Source organism: Monodon monoceros, unplaced genomic scaffold (genome assembly GCF_005190385.1).
Source record: "Monodon monoceros isolate NGI ecotype Baffin Bay Population unplaced genomic scaffold, NGI_Narwhal_1 Super_Scaffold_6, whole genome shotgun sequence".
Taxonomy (NCBI): Eukaryota; Metazoa; Chordata; class Mammalia; order Artiodactyla; family Monodontidae; genus Monodon; species Monodon monoceros.
Genome location: NW_021703783.1, coordinates 83,833,816 through 83,854,126, shown reverse-complemented (window position 1 = coordinate 83,854,126; position 20,311 = coordinate 83,833,816). Strand labels below are relative to the sequence as shown.

Here is a 20,311-nt window from a genome sequence, read left to right as displayed (position 1 = left end):
CAATCCCAATGATTATAATGAATAATCAAGGGAGTTAGAGCAAAGGGAAAATGAGGAATACTTGGGTGTGAAATTATTTTCACTACTACCTATATAGCATGTAGTCTGAGTTCAGTGTATGTCAATAACTATTTTACTGTGTAGATCTTTGAGCCTTTTGTAATGCTCAAGTCATCTTGTATGATTAAAAAAAGAGTGTTTATTATCCATATGTCTTCTATCCGTACTAATACCTGTCACTGTTGAATTGCTTTGCAGGTTTATTTCAAAAACAAGCTGAAGGTGGCACTTATTGGTCAGAGCCTCTTTGGACAAGAAGTCTACAGCCACCTCTGCAAAGAGGGCCACCGAGTTGTGGGAGTGTTCACAGTTCCAGATAAGGATGGAAAAGCTGACCCACTGGGTGAGTGTATCTTGGAACAACTGGATCAAGGACTGCACTGGCCTCCACTCTGCCTGTTGAAAGCCTTCTTAGGCCAAGTCTATTTGTGTGGCAGATACAGACTCAGAAACTCTCCCTTCTCTGTGGGCCTCAAGACAAAGATGCCGGCCCCTATTTTACTAAGTTTCTCCACTTACCTCCATGGTAATCACCAGGTCCCTCAGAGGAATTTCCAAGCATGTGTTTTTCCTGAATTACACTTGTGACTTTCCAAAGGTGCTATGGGACATCTAGAGTAATGTCTGTTGCAGAGGTGCCGATAGGAATGCAGGGAAGGCCACACCCAACAATAGCAATTGATGTGGGGTCATAAAGAATACATTTATCTCAGAACAAATTATAGCTATGACTGCTTGGTTATTAAGGTAGGTAAAGAAAATAGCCATCCTCAGAGCAAACCTACAGCGTGATTCTGATTTGCATGCTATAGTTATGTTGAGAAAGAGTGCAAGAAACAGTCTACAGGTAGGGAATAAGAACTAGCATCTAGAAATCGTGACTTATGACTTGAATCTTTATAAATCACTGGTATGATGCAATACATTGGTTGGAAAACAATATCTGTGATAACCCTAAAATTTTACTTTTCTTTCTTGGAGGAATCAGCTCTGGGGTTTATTCTAGTTCTTGTTACTGGGGTAGTTGGATGAAGGCAGTCAAAAGGTACAAACTTGCCATTATAAGATAACTAAGGACTAGGGATGTAGTGCATAGCATGATAAATATAATTCACACCGCTGTACGTTATATGTGAAAGTTGTTAAGAAAGTAAATTCCTAGAGTTCTCAGCACAGGGAAAAATTTGTTTCTTTTCCTTTAATTTTATATCTATCTGAGAGGATGGATGTTCACTAAACTTATTGTGATAATCATTTCATGATGTATGTAAGTCAAATCATTATGCTGTACACCTTAAACTTACACAGTGTTGTATATCAATTATATCTCAGTAAAACTGGAAGAAAAAAAAAAAAGAGTCAAGCTAAAAAAGAGTTGGGCCAAGAGCACATATGCACATGGATTTAACCACTTGATTTAGAAATTATCCGTGTTTCAGAAAAAGATTATCTCAACCTGGGAAATTCTGAGGGAATCTGCCTCATGAATTCATACCTGGCTCCAAGGGCAGAAGGGGACAGATTCCCGTCACCAGGACTACCTGTCTCATCATTATCTATTCCCACCAGCTTTGTGTGTGGGATGTTTGGAAGGACTTGCATTTGAGATATCAGATTGGCTGTTGAATCAGGAGGACCTCAAATAATATTAGCTTAAATAAGAGAGAAGTCCCTTTCTCAAGTTTGGATTGACCATCACAGCTGTTGTGGCAGCCAGATATTTATCACAATGAAGGCTCCTTCGGTTTGTTGTCTTGCCATTATCAACACTGGGCTTCCATCTCATGGTCCAAGGTAGTGGCTTCAGCCCCCACTATCAACTCTGCATTCCAGCAAGCAGAAGGGCAAGATGGGAAGCAGAGGGCAAGCCTTTATTAAGGGCATAATCCAGAAGTTTTACATATTACTCCCACTTGTATCCTGTTGGCTAGAACTTAGTCATAGGCCAAATCTATTTGCAGAACAGGCTGAGAAATACAGATTTTATTTGGGGTGGCCATGTGTTCAGCTAAAGTAGAGGAATCCTTGGTAAAGGAGGAAAGGGGGCAACTAAGAGTCTCTACCATGTACAGTGAACTTCAGAAGAATTGCAAGCATGTGACTCTTACACCTCCTTTCAGACTGTTTTCCCTGGTGCCTGGTCCCAGCATATGGTTAACAGTGTATGTTCTAGAATCATGAAACTAGTTCTGACTCTGCCACTTGATAGCTGTGTGACCCTGGACAAGTCACTTAAACTCATTAAGCTTAGTTCAGTGATACCCATCTCACATGGATGAAATGAGATAATGTATGTAAACTGCTCAGCACGGCACCTGATTCATAAAAAGGATCAATAATGACAGCGGCGATTTTTGTTGTCAGTATAGTCAACTAGAGCAACAAAAAATAGTCCTGGGGCAGCCAAAAATCAATATGGGGGAGCAACACCTGAATGGCTCAAGCTTGTCTCAGTGGAGTGGATTTTTCAAATGAAGACTTCTAAGTCTCTTCCACCCCATTTTTCTTTCCCAGTCTAACCTTTCACAATTTTCTCTCAGTTTCACCACTTTTTTTTTTTTTTTGCGGTACGCGGGCCTCTCACTGTTGTGGGATCTCCCGTTGCGGAGCACAGGCTCCGGACGCGCAGGCTCAGCGGCCATGGCTCACGGGCCCAGCCGCTCTGCGGCATGTGGGATCTTCCCAGACGGGGGCACGAACCCATGTCCCCTGCATTGGCAGGCGGACTCTCAACCACTGCGCCACCAGGGAAGGCCTCACCACATTTTTTTCACCACCATTTACCCACTTTCCTATCATCTGACATTTTGTTTTGTTCACAGCTTTTTGAACATTTTAGGAACATTTACATTTTGTAAACATTATTATACTGGTCTCTCAGATTCTGCCAATTGGATTGACTAAGGCATCACCTTGAAGGCCAGGGCCATTTTAGGACTTGTTAGGCTTTGGCCTTTAGGCTTCATGGAGGCATCATCCCCTGCAGAGCCTATGAATGTTGGTGATTAGATGGGAATAAAGGAAAGGAAGCCCGAACATGCAGGTACAATGCCTTAGTTAAGACTTCTGGATATTGCCGAAAATATGGTTTCTTTGTGTTATTGATGGAGAATAAATATATATATACTTAATATAGGCAAGGTATATAGTTAATAAAAGTGCTATTTTATTATGGAAAAAATGGGCTTGTGCTGTCTGTACTTTGGAGGACCATTCCATTTCACACAGAGGTAGGAAGGAGTCATTCCTTTCAGAAGGGACAACATTTCCTGAGCAAAGAGCCTGGGATCTGCTTCAGTAGGGCAAACCCTTACGGGGAGCATGGATTCTCCACTCTTGGCCTCTCTCCTCCACTAACTTATCTTATGGGCGAATTTAGGAGAAGGAACTAGACAGACGCAGCTCAACTCAGCTACTTTTGAAACCACACTCCTCCTCAGATGGGACTCAAACCCAGCCACACCTCGGACTAGGGCTGGAACCACAATCCCTGACCTAGGAGGGGACTTGAACCCACTGTCTTTTCATTGAAACTGCTTACCTAGTGTCAGGACTTACTGAAGCTCAGGTTCTTTTGTCTCAGCACAGAAAGAGTTCAGGGTGAGGCAGTGGCAGGCAAAGACTGAGTTTATTAGCATAGGAGGCTTGAGGGATACAAGCAGGCCGGCAAGGGAGTACAGCCCCAAGAACAAAGAGGGCTACTTTTTTTTTTTTAATGTTTATTTATTTATTTGGCAGCACTGCTTGCGGTGCGGGGGATCTTCGTTGCCGAGTACGGGACCTTCGTTGCGGCATGCGGGATCTTTAGTCGTGGCATGCGTGCAGGATCTAGTTCCCCCACCAGGGATCGAACCTGGGCCCCCTGCATTGGGAGCACGAGTCTTAACCACTGGACCACCAGGGAAGTCCCCAGAGGTCTACATTTTTATAGTCAAAGAAAAAATGGGAGGGGGGAAGACCACCTTCTTCCTCATTTTGTGTAGATGTCAAGGCTTACATCATTAGTTCCTCCTTTGACCCTACATGGTCTCACCGGGACTGTCATGGCGCTATTTAAATCATATGCATATCAGCAAAAGGGTGGTAATATATACTAAAATATGGTAATTTGTCTCAGGTTTTGGTATAATGTCCCCTTCCACCTAGTTTCTTTCCCCTTTCACCTGTTTACCTGTCTTGGCTACATGCAAGAATGCGGTTTTTCTCAGGGTCTGTTATCTTATAGACCTCCCAAGGCCGAATGCAGGCTTATTTCTGTTTTTCTGTGGTATCAGCCTAAGTCAGTCTGTTTAGTTTCAAAATGTTCTGATTGTTGCTTAGCTGCCCGATGGTCTGGGCATTTTCTGGTTGGTGTCTAGCTTATGGTGATCTCCTGAAGTCTCTCTCTATCTGTCTTCCCCTAGTGGGATTTCTAGCTGTGTAACTACCTTATTCTATCCCTATCACTTTCTCCATTTATCTTTCGGGATCTGCCTGTTTGGCGGGGAGAGTGTGTTCCAGTCTACAGTTTTCCCTGTGATAAAAGGGACTTCCCCCCAGGAAGCAGGTGTGGGAAGGGAATCAAGGTTTTCCATCTGTACCAGAGGCTACGTCTAATTGGGATGGTGATGTTTTGGCACTTGACTCCAAATCTTAAGAAACAAACAAACAAATGTCCTTTAAATGGCTGTATCAGTAATAAAGGTACAAATTTTGATCTATAAAAGAAGCAGCTTCAGTTAAAATCTCAAAACGTTGTCTAGCCACAAACTTCTGAGTTGAATCATTATGCCTTAACTATAGAAAAACACATTAGAAAAATAGATGCATCTTGATAAAATTGTATCATGTCAAATCCTGGTCAGAATCTAAATTGTTCTTTACCATGTTTTATTTGTAAATGTTTCATGAAATTACAATGTGTGGATCCACAGTAATACAAAATTATGGCTAAAAGTTTTTTGATGAAAATAATCTTCTCTTTCATGCTCAGCTTTGGCTGCAGAGAAAAATGGGACCCCTGTGTTCAAGTTCCCTAGATGGAGAGTCAAGGGCAAGACCATAAAGGAGGTGGCGGAGGCCTACAGATCCGTGGGTGCTGAGCTAAACGTGCTTCCCTTCTGCACGCAGTTCATCCCCATGGATGTAATTGACAGCCCTAAGCATGGTTCCATCATTTATCACCCATCTATCCTTCCCAGACACAGAGGAGCCTCTGCTATCAACTGGTGAGATTTTTTTTAAATAACCAAGATGGGCCCATCCCCATTGCTTGTAATCTTTCTGTGTTTTACCTAGGTGATCAAGCAACTAGGTATGCTTGAACAATTGTGAGGTCCCGATTGACTGCTACTGTTGCACAAACTCCCCTGAGATCTAGAGGTACTGCATAAGCCAGAACAGCGTTTCCCAAGAATAATCTATGGAGTATTGGCTCTATCAGATATAACTAGGTATTGAGCAGGCAAAGGTCCTGTGGTTAGACAAGTTTGGTTTATGCTGGATTTCTTTATCTCAGGACTCAGAAATTTTAATATGTGCTTTAATGTGGGCATCATAATCTCCAAGAGGGAATCTGAGTACAAAGTGTTCCCACACTTATTTGGCCGTAGAACATTTTTTTGCATAGAATATCTCAAGTACATTTCAGGAAATGCTGAATTACCTGAAATTATCTTTCTCATGGTGTGACTTCCCCCATTCTACTTTAAGCCTCTTGAGGGGAAATAGGACTCTGGTCTAACATTTTTACCGTCATATGTCCCAGTATCAAGAACACTGCCTGGTATACTGTAGGTGCCCAGTCCTATAGGTATACTATACTGTGGGTCAAGGTGGGCCTTTCCCACCTTCTCTACCTTTTCTCCTTTACCTGCACATCTCCCAGCTGTCTCTTAGTGTCAAGTTATCAGATAGGCAGAAAATCTATACTTAGTTTAAATGTGGTAAGAAAAGCATTTCATTGTATTTTAAGACCAATTACATGAATTGATTTCTTTTTTGCTCCTGTAAATAGTACTATAGTGAATATCTTTGTACTTAAACATGTATTTTTTTTCTCAGTTCACATTGCTTGCACATGCAGAATCACTGGGTCAAAATACATGAATATTTTCAAGGCTCTTAGATAACACAATGCCAATTAATTCCTCAATATTTCTGAAAAGAGTGGTTGATTGACTGGTTGGTTGATTGATTTAGGTCTTGCTTGATTAGTAGCTCAGAGAGGTAAAAATGATTAGATGGAGAGCATGGCTGACCTACCAGTTCATACTCTGTCTATATTAGCCTGCTCTCTGATATTCTTTTATGTGTGTATTTCCATATATCTGGTTTATTGTATGTATTATGAGGTCTGTAGGGCCAGCATTTCCTCTTAGGCTAAATTTATAGAATACAAAATACAAATAGTTGAATTAATCAACCATCTTTTACTACAATTTATAGCTAATCTAGAACTAATTCTAGCTCTAAGTGATGCTTGTACCTGAATTACACAACCTAAATTAATTATCAGTTCTCCTTTTCACATTGCACTGATCATCTTCTGTTTTATCTTCCATTATCTTATTCTGCCTAATACAGGGTCAGGTACACTGTAGGAACTGGACATGAGTGGGCAAAATTACTTGATGCTGCAGTAGAAAGCTGACACCTGGGAATCAGTGAGGGGTAGTACTGATGGTCTCTAATGGCTTTTTGAGTAGACTATAAGTCATTAGTATGTGTTAACAAGAAAGACTACAGAGGTGAAGTTGTATAAAGTAGCAGTACCATTAAGTTCTGCTTTTTTTGAGTGTTTACATCTCCCAGCTCTGCTGTAATTTTCACAATAGCTTCATTCACTGTCTATTTTCCATTGTAAACACCTGGTACTTGAATGTCACTAATTTATCACCTTATGATACAGTTAACCAACATTTTATGTTGAAACTCTTCTTTTCCCAGGACTCTAATCATGGGAGATAAGAAAGCTGGGTTTTCTGTTTTCTGGGCTGATGATGGTTTAGACACAGGACCCGTCCTCCTCCAGAGGTCGTGTGATGTCGAACCCAATGATACAGTGGATGCACTTTATAATCGGTTTCTTTTTCCTGAAGGAATCAAGGCCATGGTCAGTATATTTATGCTATCAAGGAGAATTTAGTCACGCTTTAAAGTTTTTCTTTTATTGAGAATTTGCTCCTGTGAATTTGTACTAAAAATAAAAAGCCCCAAAATAAAATTAGATTTTATATTTGCCAGTAGGATGGTATTTTGAGGGTGGAAATCTGCACTTTAGAATTTCTTAGTCCATGAATCTGACTTGTTCTTCTGAGAACAGTGATCAAGTGGATAAAGTAGTAATCAAACTCCTTCATTCGTTTTACCAAATATTTGAATCTCCAGCCCTGTTTATAATGACTAATTGTAAAGAAGCGGCAGAATCTTAAGAAATTTTGATATGTAATTTGGGCTTTCTTCAAAAACATTTAAAATCAGTCTATGTAAAAGGGTGAACTTTAACACTGCTTTATTTGTTCAGATATGCTCTGGATTAAAGGCTCAAAACATGTGCACCACAAAGAAAAAATACATTAACCTGTAAAAACATTGAAAGATAATTTCCACGTCATTTAATGTCTTCTGTAGTTTGATATGGTAGAAGTACAACACAGAGATGGACAGTAAGATGATATAAAGAAGCAGCCATTGATTTGGGAGAGAGGAGAGCAGTGCTTTGTATCATTTAACGACTAAGAGAGTAGTTCTCGTTTTACCACTTATTTGCTGTATAATAGGCAGGTCACTTAGCCTCTTTAGCCTTGGTTTCCTCATCTATAAAATGGGGATAATACTGCCTGACTTACAGGGTTGTTGTGAAAATTAAATGACGTTTGTGTAAAGCATCTGGCACACATAGGTGCTCAAAATGATCATTATAATCAAAATAGTATTTTGTGTGTTCAGTAGCATTCGAGCAAGCCTGGATCCTGTACCTGGTGATATTATAGCCAGAAATAGGTGGAATGAATGAGTTGTAAACTTGGCCCTGTTCCCAGGTGGCTCCCACCACGTGCTCTTTTGGGGGTTGGAGTACTCAGCTGTGAGTACTTAGAGAGAAAACTGAGAACTTGAGCTCACATAGGTCTCCCAGTGAAGGAGAGAGGCTCTCAACTCAAGGTAAACATAAATATGGCATGGAGGGGGATGTAGGACACATCCCAAAGGCAATCAAACTCATGGACAGTTTTAATTGTTTTTTTTATTCCAGGTGTCCTAAGCTAGAAAGCCAGTTGAATTCCTTAAATATGACTTTCTAGAATCATCATGATGAGCAGAAATAACCCACAATGACCTATTTTACAATTATATTCCTGAAATTTCCATTGAAACACCAAGGGGAGATTGAAATTTGCTTAAATAAAGGAGTCATTTTAAAAAGTACAGGATGGATATTGGCAGTAGATAGACCTGGATGCAGATCCTGCTTCCACCACCTACAAACTATCTCTGTGATCTTGAGCTAGTTGCTTTTTCTCGAGCTAGTAGCTTGAGGCTTTTTGCAGGCCTCAGTTTCCTCCTCTGTAAAACAGGACTAATAATACCCATGTTGTAGGACTGGGATGATGCTGCAAGGGATATTTTACATAAAGTAGCCACTACACTGCCTGGCATAATTATGGATCCAAAGAAATGGTAGTTATTTTTATCAAAGTCTGACTCTCTGAACAGATTTATATGTAGTAATTCTGTTCAACAGAAACTTCAGTTAAACAGGCCATGCCATTGTTGACCACTGGGCTCTAACACAGTTAATATTTTTGGCTTTAGGTGGAAGCTGTCCAGCTCATAGCCGATGGAAAAGCTGCTCGTATGCCCCAGTCAGAAGAAGCTGCAACATATGAAGGTATCCAGAAAAAGGAAAATGCTGAGGTATTTATATCAACTCAGTAACACATCTCAGAGTTTATTGTCGTCCACCTTTAAGCAGTTCTCAGTTTACCATTTCCTACCAAAAGGTAGATCTCCAAGGGAGGCTGCTACCCCATCCCTACTCATGTCCGCCACTGATGGAGAGAAATGTTTCTATTGCCTTTGAGACTTGCAGCATTAGAAGTTCAACCTGTGCTTTGTGCATTTCTAGATCTCTTGGGATCAGTCTGCTGAAGCTTTACATAACTGGATCCGAGGTCATGATAAAGTCCCTGGAGCTTGGACAGAGATAAATGGACAGGTATGTTCTAGGAACCTTTTTTTTTTTTTTTTTTGCATATAACCTTTGTAAGAGGTATTACACATAAGTCTAGGCTTCCTCTGGTTCTTCCTTTGGTTGTGAGGAGAGTCTGTGTTCTAGGTACACGTGACCAGCTAAAAGAGCTCTAGGTACACGTGACCACCTCCCTCTTTACTCCCCATGTATTGAGCATTTGGTGTGAAGCAGACACTAGGCACAGCCTCTGCTCTCAGGGCGACTGCAGCTTTATGGAGAAGGCAGAGAAGTGAATAAACACGCACAATGAAGTAAGACAAATGATGTAACTGAGGCCCAGACTCAGGTGTCTTAGGAAAGGCTTTCTAGAAAAGCTGACTGTTTTGCTTGCACTTCGAGAAGAGGTCAACAGGTAGAGAATGAGTCAAAGAGTTAAAGACCCAGAGGTAGGAGAGCATATTACCTGGACAGGGACTCGCAGTAGAGTTCAGTGAAGCTGTAGCTCCAGGTGTGAGGATCAGGTGTGAGAGGCATGGGGAGAGATGCAGCAGGAGCGGTGGGCAGGGGTGGGGTGGGCGGGGGAGGGGGGCTGGGCAGGAAAGGCCTTCTAATCCCTGTGGGATCTCCACTCAACTCAGGTTTCACCTCTTGTAGGAAGTCTCCTGACGTCACACGCCCAGCCTGGCGGGATTGGGCGTCCCTTCTCTCTGTTCCCGTAATGCCCTGCCTAGCTCTGACACAGCATATTATATACTATAAGCATCTCTTTATGTATCTATCCCTCTTACCCCCGTAGACTGTGAACCCCTCAGGGGCAAGAGCATCATGTTATTGTCTTGATACTCTCAGCACTTACACAGGGTTCTTAGTGCATATTAGGTGTCAATAAAAATATGTGGGATCAGCGAAGGACCAAGGGAAGAGGTTTAGTGCAATGCTTAAAGGGTGGGATTGGAGGGCATTATGGTAAGTGAAATAAGTCAGGCAGAGAAAGACAAATACTGTATGATATCACTTATATATGGAATCTAAAAAGTACAACAAACTAGTGAATGTAATATAAAAGAAGCAGACTCACAGATACAGAGAACAAACAAGTGGTTACCAGTGGGGAGAGGGAAAGGGCTGGGGGGCAAGATAGGAGTAGGGGATTAAGAGGTACAAAGTATTATTTATAAATTAAGCTACAAGGATATATTGTACAACGCAGGGAATATAGCCAATATTTTATAAATATAAATGGAGTATAACCTTTAAAAATTGTGAGTCACTGTATTGTACACCTGTAACTTTATATTATACATCAACTATACTTCAATAAAAAAATAAAGAAGGCTACCATGGACATCCTTGCACATGTACCCTTGATCACATGGTTAGTACTGGGTGTATATCTTAGACTAGGGTGACATCATCATAGCATATGAATATATTTTACCACAACTGATAATACCCAGTTTTTCAAAGCAGATATACTCACACAAAAAAGTGTGGGCTCTGAAGCCAGAATGTTTCCATTAAAACTCTGGCTTTTCAACTATTTGCCGTGTAACCTTTGGCAGGTTATTTAACCATTGGGTGCAGGTTATTTCACCAATGGGTGCCTTGGTTTCCTCATTGTAGAATGAGACTAATAATAGTGCCTCCTTTATAGGTTTGGGGTTGTTGTGAAGATGAAATGAGTTAATACACGTTAATTCATCGAAGTACTTAGTCCCTGGCATAGAATGAGTATTCAATAACTATTAAATATTATAGTGCTCAATAAATGATAGCTAATGGCCATAGAATTATAATAATTATTATAACAACAAATCAATTAGTATCCAGTTCTCTTAGTTACAGTCTGGATCCAGTCCTGTTTCCATAAACCGACACACAAAGCACCTGTACCTCCCATCGTACATCCCACTGCAATATAATAGTTTGTTTACCGCTCTGCATCTGCCCTCCCTGATACCCCACCAACACCTCCACTTCCCCCACAAACCCTACCTTCAGGCTGCAAAGTCTGTGAGAGCTTTTATCTCATTCACCTTTGTGTCAATGTGCATAAATGATAAATGTATACTCGTGTCACCTGGATGTGCGGCATTTTTTAAAACTCTTCAGTCACACATTCACAGACTATCTCTTGCTTTGTGTCATTTCCATAGATGCTTGATATCATTGGGGGTGGGGGGGGGGTCCCAAATTTTGTCATAGATGAGAATTGCAACTTCAGCTTTTTTGCCAGGACTGCTGCTCGCATACACCCTTATAACCAGCCTCCACTTCCCCCTTTCACAACCTGGGTTTGATCTCTTTATTAGGTGGTCACTTTCTACGGCTCATCATTACTGAATAGCTCCATCCCTCCTGGAGAACCACTGGAAATTAAAGGTGCCAGGAAGCCTGGTCTTGTTACCAAAAGCGGCCTTGTTCTTTTTGGTAACGATGGAAAAGCAGTGAGTGTTCAACATGGTCACCTCTAAAATAACTTTTTTGGTTTCCTTTGATAAACCCAAGCTATTGAGGGACTAGCTTTCACAGGGTAGTCTGGCTTTGCAGTGGGATGTGGGAGCTCAAGGTGTCTGTGCTCCATTTCTCTCTGGGGATGAGCTGGCTCTAGGTACCTTGATGAGAAGAAGGCTTCTCAGGACGGGCCCCGAGGACCCGCACAGCCTGGTTTGTGATACAGTAGAAAGATCTTGGAGTTTAGTCAGGAAACAGGTCATGAATCCCTGCTCTGCCACTTACTGGTCTTGGGCAGGACGCCTCTCCCCTCGGAGGCTCAGTTTCCGCATCTGTAAAACAGAGAGTGATCTTGTCTGTCTGCCTTCCCACTGGCAGAGTCTGGGAGGATCAGATGGTGTGGCCCTCTTCAGAGGCTCCCCCCTCTGCCTCACCAGGCAGGCGCCCACCCACTCTGCCTGTGCTTGAGAGCGTGGACTCTGGGCCTCTCTGGGCTCTTGGGCAGCTGCCCAGTGAAGAAAGCAAAAGGGCATTTGCAGCTCGCAGACACTTTCTGATGGCTTACAGGATAGATCAGTTACTAAGACTGTAGGCTGCAGAGTCCATCTAGTCCTGGGCTGTCACCCCAGTTCTGTTACTCACTGTGTGGCACTGGGCAAAGCACTTAATTTCATTGAGCCTCCATTTCCTCATCAGTAAAATGGGGATAATAAGGACACCTGCCTCCATCAGGATTTATGGGATTGAATAAGATACTTCAGTATATATGTACTTAGCGCAGTGCATGCTGCAGAGTAAGTGTTCCAAAGATGGCAGTAATAGTAGTAGCACTTGTACTAGTGGCAGCGGTAGTTACAGTAGGCTTTAGACCCAATACCTATATCCGAATGTCAATTTTGGGAGGGCTTATCATCCATTTTGAGATATACCTACCCGTAGATGTAACTTTCTCCTTTCTGCTGCCATGGCTGAAATACCATTTCAGTCCTTTTACACATAACGGTGAGTGCTTTTAATCCATATTTTTTTTTTTTTTGGTACGTGGGCCTCTCACTGCTGTGGCCTCTCCCATTGCGGAGCACAGGCTCCGGACGCGCAAGCTCAGGGGCCATGGCTCACGGGCCCAGCCGCTCCATGGCATGTGGGATCCTCCCGGACCGGGGCACGAGCCCGTGTCCCCTGCATCGGCAGGCGGACTCTCAACCACTGGGCCACCAGGGAAGCCCTAATCCATATTTTTATATTTGTCAAATAAGCTGCTTCTTATACCCATATAAGACTCCTCCCACCAGTCTCACTTCTGAATTGTCCTAATCCTCAATTCTTCTGCTTGTTTTGTTGTTATTTTATAGCTGATGGTGAGAAATCTGCAGTTTGAAGATGGAAAAATGATTCCTGCCTCTCAGTACTTTTCAGCGGGTGAGACATCAGTGGTGGAACTTACAGCCGAAGAGGTGAAGGTGGCGGAGGCCATCAAGGTGAACACGGGAAGTTCTTAATGTTACTCTTATCTTGGAAAACGAAACCATTTTTGTTAACTGGTACCATTAATCCTCAAAGTAGTTGGGATGGAACTTTTATTTCCTCTTTTTCGTATTAGCTGCAAAAGGAAATCAGTGCCAAAATTTATACGCACGTTTATTTGTCACTCACATAAATAATCCAAGGCAGTTCTAGGTTGGCCTGGGGGTTAGGGGTGAAGCTGGAACATGAAGGTTAGGAGTGGAGTCAAGCAGGAACCGAGGCTGGGCTATCTTCAAGGTCCTGCTGGGGGTCATCTCCATCCCAGACAGCCAAGAAGAGCACAAGAACACAGAGAACTGTGTGAAGGAGGTTTTTCATGGGACAAGTCTGGGAGTACAGGTCACTTATATTCATATTCACCGGCTAGAAGTCAGTCGCACGGCCGCCTCTAACTTGAAGAGATGCTGAGAATTGTAATCAATCCAGGAAAAGAAGTAGGTTTGGTGAGAAGCTAACTAGTCTCTGCCACAGCGTTCTACATGGCAGCTCCCTCATAAAAGTTTCCCTTGTGCAGGCCATCTGGGCTGGGATTTTAAGCAACGTCCCTGTTATTGAAGATTCAACAGACTTCTTTAAATCTGGAGCAAGCTCAATGGATGTTGTCAGGTAAAACCACCACCTTACTGACTCATACCCCTCCACCAGGGATTTTGACTTTGACTCTGAAAATCAACTAGTTGTTATCACTCTATTGTACCCATCTACTGTATTTCTCTTTTCTTCATCTTTTTTGGTTTGTTTGTTTCCATGGTCAAATACATGTATTTGTTCCCTTCTCTTCGTTGCTAACCAGGAGTTATTTTCATATTTACTATACACCTAGAAAACAACCCTTCTAATTATTTGTTTCATTTAAAAATCTGTCTTCATATTTCTTAGTTGATTCTCCTCCAGTTAGAATTGGGAAGTTCTGAGTGAGAATGTTAAAAGGGATTTCTCTATATAGTCTCACCTAAAAGGATACCTTACACTGATTATGCTTACCCCTAATCTTTTTCTCCTATCTCCCTAAGTTACCCGATATGATATATCTAGAATGAGGATTGCCAGACTTCTTGCAAGAGTAAGGGTAATCACTCTACAGTCAGAATTTCTCTACAGAGGTTTCAAACAAGTAGAAAGGGCTAGAGGACTAGAAAGCCACCCTCTGTGGCATGAAGAGCAGACCAGGATCCTAACAGTGACGAGTCTTGCAGAGGTGCTTTTTCTTTGAGGGCCACACTATGGCCATTTACTAAATAAACAAGGTAAACTCCTCTTGACAATCCTTCATGTCGGCAAAGCAAGTGTTCATGATGAACATTCTGTCTATTTATTTATTTATTCATTCATGTATTTAACACAATTTATTGAACATTTATGACATCAGGAACAGTTTTTTGCACTGGGGATACAGTCATGAACAAGACAAAGTCCCTTCATTCGTGGATCTTTTTTATTCCAATCATCAAAAACCATCCTCTCAAGAGCAAATATCATTACCAGAAGTTAAAAGTTTTGGTTCCTCAAGTTACAGATTTCTCAGCTATGGTTCATGAGTTCCCAGAACCTTCTCATTTGCTCAACTAAAGATTTCAACATTGTACTTTTAACACTAGTTTTTTGCTAACAAGATACGGCTGCAGGAGTTACCCACTTCCTGTTTGAGTGTCTGACTTACCATAATCATCTAATATTATTAGCTTGGACTCTACCAAGGCACCTCATCTCTCTTAGGGAATACATGGCTGAGCAGCCCCTGTGGTGAGCTTACTAGTACACCTCTGTCTGGTACACCTTTGCTACTCAAGAAATGTCAAGTTATAGCTATGATTTGAAAACTTAACAGTGAAAAATCAAAGGGTTGAAAAGGACTTTACAAATTATATTAACCTTCCCGATGGTTCTGTTTCATACTTATCTTAGCCATGTAATACAAACAAATGTTTGTTTTATTGTTTCACAGGATCTAGAGAAAGTATTCTACGGTATGACTTTGGTTTCTTATAATCGTCACAGTTCAGAAGTTTTCCTTATTTCTTATTCCTTGAGTATTTTGAAAGGAAAGAAACTGATTTTATGTGCCCTTTATCATTTTGCTTGCAAGTAATTAAAATGTCTTTGCCTTGATTTCTGGTATTTCTAGTCATGTATAAAAAAAATTGCTGGGACTTCCCTGGTGGTCCAGTGGTTAAGACTCCGCACTTCCAATGCAGAGGGTGCAGGTTCAATCCCTGGTCGGGGAACTAAGATCCCACATGCCATGCGATACAGCCAAAAATAAATAAAATGTTTAAAAAATAAATTAAAAGTTTAAAAATTGCCACTGTCCTTCAAGACAGCTTTAAAATTTTTTTCTCCCAATCTTATCAATTTCTCTGATTATTATCATAGAAGATCTCATGGGATATAAATAGGCATGTGATATACATCCTACTTCAAAGCACGTTAAATGTAATCACAGTCCCTCTAAACTCTTCTAAAAATGTAAGTAACATGAGCTGGTTCTTCTTTTCAGGCTGGTTGAAGAGATAAGACAGAAATGTGGAGGACTTCAGTTACAGAATGAGGATGTTTATATGGCCACCAAGTTTGAAGACTTCATCCAAAAAGTCGTGAGGAAACTGAGAGGAGAAGATCAAGAAGCGGAGCTAGTGGTGGATTATGTAAGCCTGCCCATGGTGTCGAAAACCTAAACCGTTAAGACCTTCGTACTATAAAAGAATGCTGTACCTTTCATCCATTTGTTTTTACATTTACAACCTTTTTAAAATGACAGTTTTATTGAGATTATAATTCAGATACCATACATTTTACCCTTTTAAAATGTATAATTTGGGCTTCACTGGTGGCACAGTGGTTGAGTGTCCGCCTGCCAATGCAGGGGATGCGGGTTCATGCCCTGGTCCGGGAGGATCCCACGTGCCGCGGAGCGGCTGGGCCCGTGAGCCATGGCCGCTGAGCCTGAGCATCCGGAGCCTGTGCTCCGCAACGGGAGAGGCCACAACGGTGAGAGGCCCGCGTACTGCAAAATAAATAAATAAATAAAATAAAATAAAATAAAATGTATAATTCATTGTTTTTTTAGTATTTCACCGAGTTGTACAACCATGACCACTATCTGGTTATGCAACATTTGTGTCACCTCCTAAAAAGAAACCCTGTATCCCTTGGCAGACATTCTCTGCTCTCCTCTCTAATTTACTTTCTGTTTCTATGGATTTGCCTATTCTAGACATTTCATATAAATGGAATTAGGTAATAAGTGGCCTTTTGCAGCTGGCTTCTTTCACTTAGCATAATGTGTTCAAGGTTCAACCATATTGTAGAGTAGATTATCACTTCATTCCTTTTTCCTAGCCAAGTAATAGTCCATTGTGTGGATAAACTACATTTTGTTTATCCTTTCCTCAGTTGATGTACATTTGGACTGTTTCTACTTTGGGGCTATTATAAATAATGCTGTTATGAAAATTCATGTATAAGTTTTTGTGTGAACATATGTTCTCAGTTCTCTTGGGTAAATATCTAGAAGTGGAATTGATGAGTCATATAGTAACTCCATGTTTAACTTTTTGAGGAACTGCCCATCTGCTTTCCAAAGTGACTACACCATTTTACAATGCCAGTAGCAATGTAGGAAGCTTCTAATTTCTTCATGTCCTCACCAACATATGCTATTGTCTGTCTTTTCTCTTTCAGCTGTTCTAGCAGGTGTGAAGTGACATCTTGTTCTGGTTTTGATTTACATTTCCCTAATGACTAATGATAAACATCTTTTCATGTGCTTATTGGCCACTTGTATGTCTTCTTTGGAGAAATACCTATTCAGATATTTCACCTGTTTTGGGTTTGGTTTTTTTTGTCATTGTTGTTGTTTCTTTTGTTTTGGTTTGGTTTGGTTTGGTTTTTTTGGCCTCACCAAGCAGCTTGTAAGATCTTAGTTCCCTGACCAGGGATGGAACCCAGGCCACTGGAAGTGAGGACACCCAGTCCTAACCACTGGACCACCAGGGAATTCCCTCAAATCCTTCGCTTCGTTTTTAACTGGGATATTTGTCTTTTTAACTTTTGAGTTGTAGGAGACCTTAGTATATTTTGGATACTAGACCCTAATCAGATTTATTATTTGTAAATATTTTGTCCCTTTCTGTGGGTTTTCTTTTCACTTTTTTGATAGTGTCCTTTAACACAAAAAAGTTTTAAAATTTGATTAAGTCCAATTAATCTGTTTGTTCTTTTGCCACTTGGGCTTCTATATGTCTTGTTTTATGCTTTTTTTTGCTCCTCTACTCCTTTACTGCTCTCTTTTTTGTTAAATGGATATTGTCTAGCATGCCAGTTTAATCTCTTTTGCTATATATTTTTATTTCCTTAATGGTTGCCTTGAGGATTTCAAGAGACGTTTTTCTTAAAACATTCTAGCTCAGATTAATACCAACTTAATACCAATAGTGTAGAAAAAATTTCCTACAGTATAGCTCTGCTCCCTACCCCCTTATTTGTGCTATTACTGTCATACAAATACATCTTTATACATTATAAACCCACCAACATAGTTTTATAATTATTGCTTTATGCAGTTGTCTTTCAAATCAGATAGAAGAAGAAAAGGGTTTAAAAACAAAAATACATTTATACTGACTTATATTTACCTCTGTCAGTGTTCTTTATTTCTTCATGTAGATTTAAATTACTGTCTAGTGTCCTTCCATTTCTGCCAGAAGGACACTTTTTAGTACTTTTTGAAAGGCAGTGTGCTAGCAATGTTCATGTGCTAGCAATGTGCTAGTTTCATTCATTTGGGAATGACTTAATTTCTCCTTTGTTCTTGGAGGGTGTTTTTGCTGTATGTGGAATTTTCGGTTGACAGTCTCTTTCAGCACTATGAATATATCATCCTATTGCTTTCTGGCCTCCGTGGTTTCTGGGGATAAGTCATCTGTTAATTTTATTGAGGATCCCTTTTATGTGATGAGTTGCTCCTCCCTTGCAGCTTTCAAGATTCCCTCTTTGTCTTTGGCTCTTGACCATTTTTACATGATGTGTTTAAGATGGATCTCTGAGATTTTTCTACTTGGAGTTTATTGAGCTTCTCGGACGTGCAGACTAATGTTTTTCATCAAATTTGGGACATTTTCAGCCATTATTTCTTCAAATATTCTTTCTGCCCCTCTCCCCTTCTCCACTCATTCCTGGGACTCTCATTATGCACGTGTTGGTACATTTGATGGTGTTCTGCAGGCTTCTAAGGCTCTATTCATTTTCTAAAAATATTTATTTATTTTTAAAATTTATTTTGGCTGCGCTGGGTCTTCGTTGCAGCACGTGGGATCTTTAGTTGTGGCATGCAGACTCTTAGTTGTGGCATGCGAACTCTTAGTTGCAGCATGCATGTGGGATCTAGCTCCCCAACCAGGGATTGAACCCGGGCCCCCTCCATTGGCAGTGCAGCGTCTTACCCACTGGACCACCAGGGAAGTCCCTCTATTCATTTTTTAAATTCTTTTTCCTTCCTATTTTCAGACCGGATATCTCTATTGACCCATTGTCTGGCTTGCTAATTCTTTCTTCTGCCTGCTTGAATCTACTGTTGAACCTCTCCAGTGACTTGTAAAATTTCAGTTATTGCACATTGCTTTTTTTATGGCTGAGTAGTATTCCATTGTTTATATGTATATGTATATATATATGCCACATCTTCTTTATCCATTCATCTGTTGATGGACATTTAGGTTGTTTCCATGTCTTGGCTATGTAAATAGTGCTGCTATGAACATTGGGGTGCGTGTATCTTCTCAAATTTAGAGTTTTGTCTGGATATATGCCTAGGAGTGGGATTGCTGGATCATATGGCAACTCTATTTTTAGTTTTTTAAGGAACCTCCATACCGTTTTCCATAGTGGCTGCACCAATATAATTCCCACCAACAGTGTAGGAGGGTTCCCTTTTCTCCACACCCTCTCCAGCATCTGTTATTTGTAGACTGTTTAATGATGGCCCTTCTGACCCGTGTGAGGTGGTACCTGATTGTAGTTTTGATTTGTATTTCTCTAATACTTACTGATGATGAGCAGCAAGCTACCCTCTTGCTATTTTTTGTTTCTTTTCTAGGCATCATCAATTTCTCTATGTAAGATAATTTCTGAAATCATTAAATTTCCTTTTTAATGCCTTCATTGATGTGTGACCTTATGCCAATAATGCTCTTTCACGTGTATAATTTTAATTATGTCTCTTAATAACTGTATGAAGCAGGTGTATTATCCCCATTTTATTGTTGGAAAAACTGAGATTTATAGAGGTTAATGGACTAATCTAAATTCACTTGCCAGCTAATAGTAGAGAGTACAATTTAAGCAACACATATGTAAGAGAGGGAACGTGAAAATGGGGAAGAACACTGGAAAGAAAACTTAAAATGGCACCAGTGTAAAAGGAAACCTATTGACAGGCAATTTCAAAACTTTGAATGACAGTAGTTGGTGCACTCCACAGATGTTGCCACTAGATGGTGGTGTTTCCATTATCTTGAGGTCTTCTGAGTCATACTTCATCTCTATGAGGAAGAAAACAGATCTTTATAAAGCTCCCCCTAGAGTACTTCGGTCATCACAGAAGCTGACCTCCTGTCTCAATGGCCAATCTAAGCATCATGAGGCCTAAATATTACACATGCTTGTCCCTTCTGGACAGTAAGCACTAGAATCCCATTGACTTAACGCCTCCCTCTGCATTAGTGAATAAGCTTCTTTATTGCTCTTTGGTATCAAATGCATACGCACAGAAATCCATTGACTCTATTAATATAATTCTCTCTCTTAGGTTTCAAAGGAGGTCAATGAAATGACAGTAAAAATGCCATATCAGTGCTTCATAAATGGACAGTTCACAGATGCCGATGATGGACAGACTTATGACACCATCAACCCAACAGATGGATCTGTGAGTAATTTCTTAGCGTGTGTAGTGACCACTGATCATGGATTTTTTTCATTTATACACTGTTATAAAACAGTCTTAAAAAGTTACTTATTCTATTACTCTGACCGTGAGCACTTAATATAAATGTACTTCATGCATTTCTTTCAACTATTCATTTCTGGTACTGGCTGCTGTTA

At 40.7% G+C, this 20,311-nt stretch overlaps 1 protein-coding gene and 1 non-coding gene across 2 annotated transcripts in view; one reads left to right on the top strand and one right to left on the bottom strand.

Annotated features, from left to right (window-relative positions):
- The first annotated feature begins 264 nt into the window (after positions 1 to 264).
- ALDH1L2 (aldehyde dehydrogenase 1 family member L2) overlaps positions 265 to 20,311 on the top strand; it is a 44,192-nt gene continuing 24,145 nt past the window's right edge. The window contains exons 1-10 of the mRNA XM_029206380.1: positions 265 to 403; positions 5,033 to 5,267; positions 6,988 to 7,153; positions 8,854 to 8,955; positions 9,167 to 9,256; positions 11,545 to 11,679; positions 13,039 to 13,164; positions 13,725 to 13,816; positions 15,708 to 15,855; positions 20,016 to 20,135. Coding sequence (XP_029062213.1) covers positions 5,179 to 5,267; positions 6,988 to 7,153; positions 8,854 to 8,955; positions 9,167 to 9,256; positions 11,545 to 11,679; positions 13,039 to 13,164; positions 13,725 to 13,816; positions 15,708 to 15,855; positions 20,016 to 20,135 — 1,068 coding nt within the window. The 5' untranslated portion in view covers positions 265 to 403; positions 5,033 to 5,178. The remainder of the gene's footprint in view (positions 404 to 5,032; positions 5,268 to 6,987; positions 7,154 to 8,853; positions 8,956 to 9,166; positions 9,257 to 11,544; positions 11,680 to 13,038; positions 13,165 to 13,724; positions 13,817 to 15,707; positions 15,856 to 20,015; positions 20,136 to 20,311) is intronic.
- Positions 3,893 to 3,964, bottom strand: TRNAW-CCA. The gene has a single exon. It is a non-coding gene; the product is annotated as a tRNA-Trp (tRNA).